Source organism: Primulina tabacum, chromosome 18 (assembly GCF_025594145.1).
Source record: "Primulina tabacum isolate GXHZ01 chromosome 18, ASM2559414v2, whole genome shotgun sequence".
Lineage (NCBI taxonomy): Eukaryota > Viridiplantae > Streptophyta > Magnoliopsida > Lamiales > Gesneriaceae > Primulina > Primulina tabacum.
This window is the reverse complement of record NC_134567.1, coordinates 14,553,159-14,560,403: the sequence shown is the minus strand read 5'-3', so window position 1 is coordinate 14,560,403 and position 7,245 is coordinate 14,553,159. Positions and strand designations below refer to the sequence as shown.

At 41.9% G+C, this 7,245-nt stretch overlaps 1 protein-coding gene across 1 annotated transcript; it reads left to right on the top strand.

The window, feature by feature from the left end:
* The first annotated feature begins 2,231 nt into the window (after window positions 1-2,231).
* On the top strand, window positions 2,232-2,723 carry LOC142532304 (uncharacterized). The gene has a single exon (XM_075638624.1). The coding sequence runs from the start codon at window positions 2,232-2,234 to the stop codon at window positions 2,721-2,723; it is 492 nt and encodes a 163-aa protein (XP_075494739.1).
* The last annotated feature ends 4,522 nt before the right edge of the window (window positions 2,724-7,245 follow it).

Below are 7,245 nucleotides of genomic sequence, written 5' to 3'. Positions count from 1 at the left end.
CTTCTCAACAAGGAGTTCATTCGCCCAAGCTTTTCTCCATGGGGCGCGCCAGTCTTGTTTGTGAAAAAGAAGGATGGCTCGATGAGGCTTTGCATTGACTACCGGGAGTTGAACAGGGGTACAGTGAAGAATAAATACCCACTGCCGAGGATTGAGGATCTGTTTGACCAGTTGCAGGGAGCTTTGATTTTCTCCAAGATAGATCTGCGTTCCGGTTATCACCAGTTGAGGGTGAGAGATGCTGATGTCTCGAAGACTGCTTTTAGGACTCGTTATGGCCACTACGAGTTCCTTGTGATGCCGTTCGGACTGACGAATGCGCCAGCGATCTTCATGGATCTCATGAATCGCGTATTTCAGCCATACCTCGACCAGTTTGTGATAGTGTTCATACATGACATTCTCGTCTACTCCAAGAGTCGGGAGGAGCACAGCAGGCATCTGACCACAGTGTTGCAGACATTGCAGAAGCACAAACTATTCGAAAAGTTCAGTAAGTGCGAATTCTGGTTAGAGAAGGTGGCATTCTTGGGCCACATTGTTTCTAGCAGTGGCATTGAGGTAGACCCGGCGAAAGTCGCTGCAGTCAGAGATTTGGTTGTGCCTCAAAATGCATCCGAGATCCGCAATTTTCTTGGGTTGGCAGGATATTACAGGAAGTTCATTCAGGGATTCTCATCCATTGCCGTTCCACTCACAGCACTGACCAAGAAAAATGTGAAGTTTGTGTGGAGCGAGGAGTGTCAGAAGAGCTTCGATACCTTGAAGCAAGCTCTTATCTCAGCACCAGTTTTGGCCGTGCCGTCAGGGTCCGGTGAGTTTGTTCTGTATACCGATGCTTCAAAGCTTGGTTTAGGTGCAGTTCTGATGCAGCATGTTAGAGTAATAGCGTATGCTTCTCGACAGCTGAAAATCCACGAGAAGAATTACCCTACCCATGATTTGGAGTTAGCGGCCGTAGTTTTTGCCTTGAAGATTTGGAGGCACTATCTGTATGGAGAGAAATGCCAGATCTTTACCGACCACAAGTGCCTCAAGTATTTCTTTACGCAGAAGGAGCTGAACATGCATCAGAGGCGTTGGTTGGAGCTTGTGAAAGACTACGATTGTGACATTAGCTACCACCCGGGCAAAGCTAATGTGTAGTCGCGGATGCTTTGAGCAGAAAAATCGCGGTGATGGCTCATTTGACGATTCAGAAACCTCTTCAGATTGAGATGCAAAGGTTTGATCTTGAGACTTACCCTCGAGGTAGAGTTCCTCGTTTATCTACCTTGACTATCCAGTCCTCTCTTATTGACCGTATTCACAGTGGTCAAGCCGCAGATGAGCAATTGGCACGGTGGAAGAAGAGAGATGAAGCCAAGGGCAGTGTCTTGTATTCAGTCAGTGATGGTATTGTGAGATACCAAGACAGGATGTGGGTTCCTAGCAGTGGTTCTATCCAAGCAGATATTCTATTAGAGGCCCACATGTCCCCGTACTCCATTCACCCTTGGAGTACGAAGATGTACAAGGATCTGCAGCTATTGTATTGGTGGCCAGGGATGAAGAAGGACATCAGGCGATTTGTGTCCGAGTGTCTGACTTGCCAGTTAGTGAAGGCCGAGCATCAGAGACCAGCAGGTTTGCTCAAGCCTCTCCCTATTCCCGAGTGGAAGTGGGAGAATGTTATCATGGATTTTGTGACCGGATTGCCGAAGTCAGCTAGGGGATCGAATGCTATTTGGGTGATTGTAGATCGTCTTACCAAATCAGCGCACTTCTTGCCTATTAAGACGACTTTCACCATGATTCAGTATGCAGAGCTGTATATCCGAGAGATAATCCGACTCCATGGTATTCCGGTTTCGATCGTATCCGACAGAGATCCGAGATTCACTTCCTCATTTTGGAAGAGCTTGCATTCGACTTGGGGTACGAAGTTGCTGTTTAGCACAGCTTTCCATCCGCAGACAGATGGACAGTCGGAGCGAGTTATTCAGATTTTGGAGGATCTTCTTCGCGCTTGCTTCATTGATTTCTCAGGGAGTTGGGAGTCGAACTTGCCACTGGTTGAGTTCACCTACAACAACAGCTTCCAGTCTTCTATTGGTATGGCTCCGTATGAAGCACTGTATGGCCGCAAGTGCAGATCTCCTGTTCAGTGGGATGAAGTAGGAGAGAGAGCAGAGTTGGGTCCAGAGATTGTTCAGCAGGCAGTAGATGTAGTAGTCAAGATCCGTGATAGGATGAGGAATGCTCAGAGCCGACAGAAGAGTTATGCCGATAAGCGGAGGAGAGACTTAGAGTTTGCAGTGGGCGATCATGTCTTCGTGAAAGTGGCACCTATGAAGGGTGTCATGAGATTTGGCAAGAAAGGGAAGCTCAGTCCGAGATTCATTGGACCGTTTGAGATCCTCGACAGAGTTGGGACGCTAGCGTATCGTGTGGCTCTTCCGCCGAATCTGGCCGGAGTACACAATGTCTTTCACGTCTCCATGCTGAGGAAGTATATGGCAAATCCTTCGCATGTGCTGAATTTCGAGCCGTTGCAGCTTACTCCGAACTTATCTTATGAGGAGAGACCCGTGCAGATCCTAGACAGACAGGAGAAGAAACTTCGGAACAAGCTGGTTAAGAGAGTCAAAGTCAAATGGCTCAACCATTCAGAGGAGGAAGCTACGTGGGAGTCTGAGCCGGAGATGAGAGATCGTTACCCCAAGCTATTCGGTGAGTTCTAATTTTGAGGACGAAATTTATTTTAAGGGGGGAAGGATTGTAGAATCCGTAAATCAGTTTACGTATAAGCCATGCATAATTCTAGATTTTTTTAAATTTAATTGACTTCATTGCATGATTATTTTAAATGCATTTCTTTGAAGTTAATTATTTTATTATTTCAGTTCAGTAGTTTGATTTTTAGCATTTAAGTTATTTCAGTGAGGCCGGACCGAAGTTGGAGTTTTGAGATAGAATTTAAGATTCGAGAAATATTTCCAGAAGTTAATTTAGCTAGCAACTAAGTTCATTTAAGTTAGAAAGGGAGGTTTGAGGATTTAATTTAATTATTTGAGGTGATTAAGAAATGAACTCATTTAAGTTATTTAATTAAGGGGTTAGCTCACTAAATTATTTAAAGGATTAGTAAGGCTTTCAAGGATTATTAGTTGACTAGATCACCAACACTTCCCACTCATTTTATTAGCATAATTTCGGCCCCATAGTTGCTAGGCAACTCAATTGCCAACTCATCAACCTTTTGACCATTTCTTTGCATGTAAGTTGTAGGATAATTCTAGGATTTTTGGGAGCACAATTTAATTAATGAATGGACATATCCTAGACTAGAAAACAAGCTAATAATCGGCCACCCCTCCTAGAAGCTTCCAAGAAGATTTGATAGCAAACCACAATTCAAATTTCAAATGAGAGTTGACTTAGTCTTGATTCATTCCTTATATCTTGCACCCTTTCTCCTCACCTTCCTAACCATTTTTCCCCTCTCTTTTTTTTTCGAAATCTGAGTGAACTTTTTAAGCTGAGAATCGTGGGAATCCAGTAGGAAATAAGGCAGAGAAATCGAGTACAAGAAAGGTAGAGAAGCTAGCCACTCCGTCTCCTCCGCGCCGAGTCGTCGCATCCTTTCGTTTTTCCATCAAACGAATCAAGGCATGTCTAGATTTCTTTCAAACCACAATCAAGTCATATTATCAATTATTTTTCAGTACATGATCCTGTTTTATCATGCAAAAACCGAAATACATCATAGAATTTTCAGAAAATTAATGTATGCAGATTTCGGCCCTTTCATGACAAGCTTCACGTTTTTCTGAGTTTTGGTGTTTCAGGTGATTGGTTCGATTTCAGGCTCCCAAGGAGACCTATATACATGTAATAGGATGCATTAGGACCACGTTTGTCCATTGGTTTAACCCCATGCTCGCTGGAAATTCAGAATGACAGCAAATTTCCCATTGCTTCTCATGTGTTCGAAAATTTCAGTTTTTATGTCAAGGGGTTGGATCTGATCTTGGCTGCCCTAAGGGCTCTTAGCAATGGTTGGATCACTCCCCTATCATGTCTAAGACGTGACTAAGTTGCCCTTTTGGTGGCTTGGTCCATGGCTCATCGGTTTTTAAATAAACAACAAGAACAGCCCCTCCCCTCTAGGTTTCCCTTCTTTTGACAGCATCATGTTTTTCGAATTTTGTGGTTTGATGTGGATCTTGGCTGGCCTATGGCCCTTAGCCACGGTACATACCATGCCCCTATATGTCTAGATCGTGCCATGGTCAATCAAATGGCCATTGGAACCATACGAGACATCAATCGAAGCAACACACTACACATGCATACAAAAGCATTCTCGGTATGAGTTTTCGGTTGTTGCTGGAATGGTGCGAACTATGGCTGGCCAAAAGCCCTTAGCCATGGTTCGAATCATTCCTTGGGACATTGTGGAGAGGATTTTGTCGGTGGTTCAAGCCCCAATGGCCAAAAGTCTCGCAAACGACGCGATGCAAGCAAGGTTGCAGCTGCTGGAAAATTACAGCAAGTTGTTGTGTCGGTTCGGTGGCTCGTTCGAGTTCTTGGTTGGCTTTTAGCCCATGGCCTTGGACTGGACAGTGCCTCATTGAGTTAGGAAGGTCATGTTTTTGACCGTTCGTCATTTGGATCATTTTGAGGTCGTACGATAATTTACGGTGCGATGTGCCAAATTGACTCTCGAAAGAGCGTTTCATGTTTTGGCCTCCATTCAGCCTAGACTTCGACCCTATCATTTTAGAAGCATTATTTTATGATTTTTCAGCGTATTTTAATCATGACTATACGTCGGTTCGGTGACGGTTATGGTTGGCTCGGAGTCATGATTAAATGCGAAGTCATTAGGCGTCATAGTCGCATCTTTTGAACTAAATTGCATAGTTGGTCAAGTTTAAGCTATTGCATATTTTTCATAGCACAGTTAGGTTGCAGCGAGCCTGGGGACGATCCAATCCAATCCAGTTGGTAAAATCACGGGACATTTTCATTATGCCAGTTAATTATTTTACGTGCATTAAATAGAAAATGATTATTTTTGAGATTTATGCGATATGGCTTGTGGTTCATTCACTATGTGGGAATGTTATTTTATACGGTCGCCAGTGACCGATCAGTTCAGTATGGTACCACCCGGTCGCCAGTGACTGGCCAGCTCAGTTCTGTTTCAGCCTCCCCGGTAGCCAGTTACCGATCAGTTCAGCTTAGTGCAGTGGCCACAGGCGTAAAACATAATCTCAACAGAAAATTTTATCAGTTATTTCAGTACAGGCTCCAAGGAGCAAACATTTTTTTTCTGTGATTATCAGTTCAGTTATGCACGTATTATAATTGCTCAGTACAGATTATTTTCAGCATGGCTCAGGACATGATATGTTAACTCATGCATATTTTAATTCAGATTTTTAGTCGTTACATGCGATATATGCATGCTGAGTCTTTAGGCTCACTAGACTTGATTGTTGTAGGTACTGATGAGGCCAGGGCCGAGGGCGGGGACCAGTGAGCCAGCTTGGGTCGGCAGTAGTGGCACCCGAGGACCTCAGAGCAGCAGTTGTTATTTTATTCCGCAAACATTTTATCAGTCGTTGGATATTTTTTTTAATTGTGATTTTTGGCAAACTTTATTTTCTTCCGCTGCAATATTTTGAAATATTGAACTTGTTTCACCAGTGATTTTATGAATGAGGCCACTTAAGTTCTTTTAAAAAGAAAATTTTTAATTTTCCGCAAATTTTCAAGCAAGAAGTTACAGGGCTTTTGCAATCATCCTCCAAACTGATATCTGTCAGTCGATCAACTAGCTCAACTTGATCAGTTGGCTTATTAGTTAGTTCAGTTTCATCGAAGTTAACATGAGCAGATTTTTCAACATTTAGGGTTTTCTTGTTAAAGAATCTGTAAGCTATACTTACTGAAGAGTATCCAAGAAATATTCCCTCTGCAGATTTAGCATCAAATGCTTTTAAATAATTTTTACCATTATCAAGGATAAAACATCTGCACCCGAATATTTTGAAATAAGTGATTATATTTTTTCTTCCATGCCAGATCTCATATGGTGTTTTCATATGATTCTAATTAATCATTGATCTGTTCTGAGTATAACACGCAGTGTTTACCGCCTCTGCCCAAAACCTTTGAGAAATACCAGAATCAGCAAGCATTGTTCTAGCAGCTTCTTTAAGGGTCCGATTTCTTCTCTCAGCTACACCATTTTGCTGAGGAGTTCTAGCTGCTGAGAGCTCATGCTTGATTCCAGCATTTTCTAGAAAATTTGAAAGAGTTTGATTGATAAATTCAGTTCCTCGATCTGATCTGATTCGATCAATTCCAACTGATTTTTCATTTAAAAGTCTTTTGAAAATCTTGATCAGTTGTGCAACAGTTTGGTCTTTTGATTTGAGAAACATAACCCAAGTAAATCTTGAAAAATCATCAACAATCACCAAGGTGTATTTCATTCCCTCTAAACTCATGACTGGTATAGGACCAAAGAGATCCATGTGTAATAGTTCTAAGCATCGGGATGAAGATTTACAGCCCTTGTTTTTAAAAGACGATTTTACTTGTTTTCCAAACTGACATGCTGAGCAAAGTTTTTCTTTTGAAAACTCTATTTTGGGCAAACTAGTTACAAGTTCATGTTTACTCAGATAGGCAATGGATTTAAAATTTAGGTGACTTAGTCTCTCGTGCCACAACCAGTTTTTAGATGATTTGGAATCAATAAAACATACTGGTGCATTAGTTTGATAATTCCAACTGACTTTATATGTGTTTCCACAACGTTTGCCAGTTAGTATGATTTCATCAGTTGAAGTTTTAACTTAGCATGAGTTTTTGTCAAAATGTACTGAAAATCCACTGTCGCATAATTGACTGATGCTGATCAAGTTATACTTCAGGTTTTATACTTGTAGAACATCTTTAAAAGTAAAATTACCATGGATAAGCTTACCCTTACCCACAGTTCTACCTTTGGAATTGTCCCCGAAACTGATATTTGGACCACTGTATTTGATCAGTAGAGATAGCACACTTGCATCTCCTTTCATATGTCGCGAGCATCCACTGTCCAAATACCATATTGAGTTCTTGTTTTTACCTGTTACCTGCAGTCACACACATAATATAATTTGGTACCCATATCTATTTGGGTCCTGAACTGATTAGTCCCTTAGGAACGCATACCTGAATTAGTCTAACAGACTTTCCAGT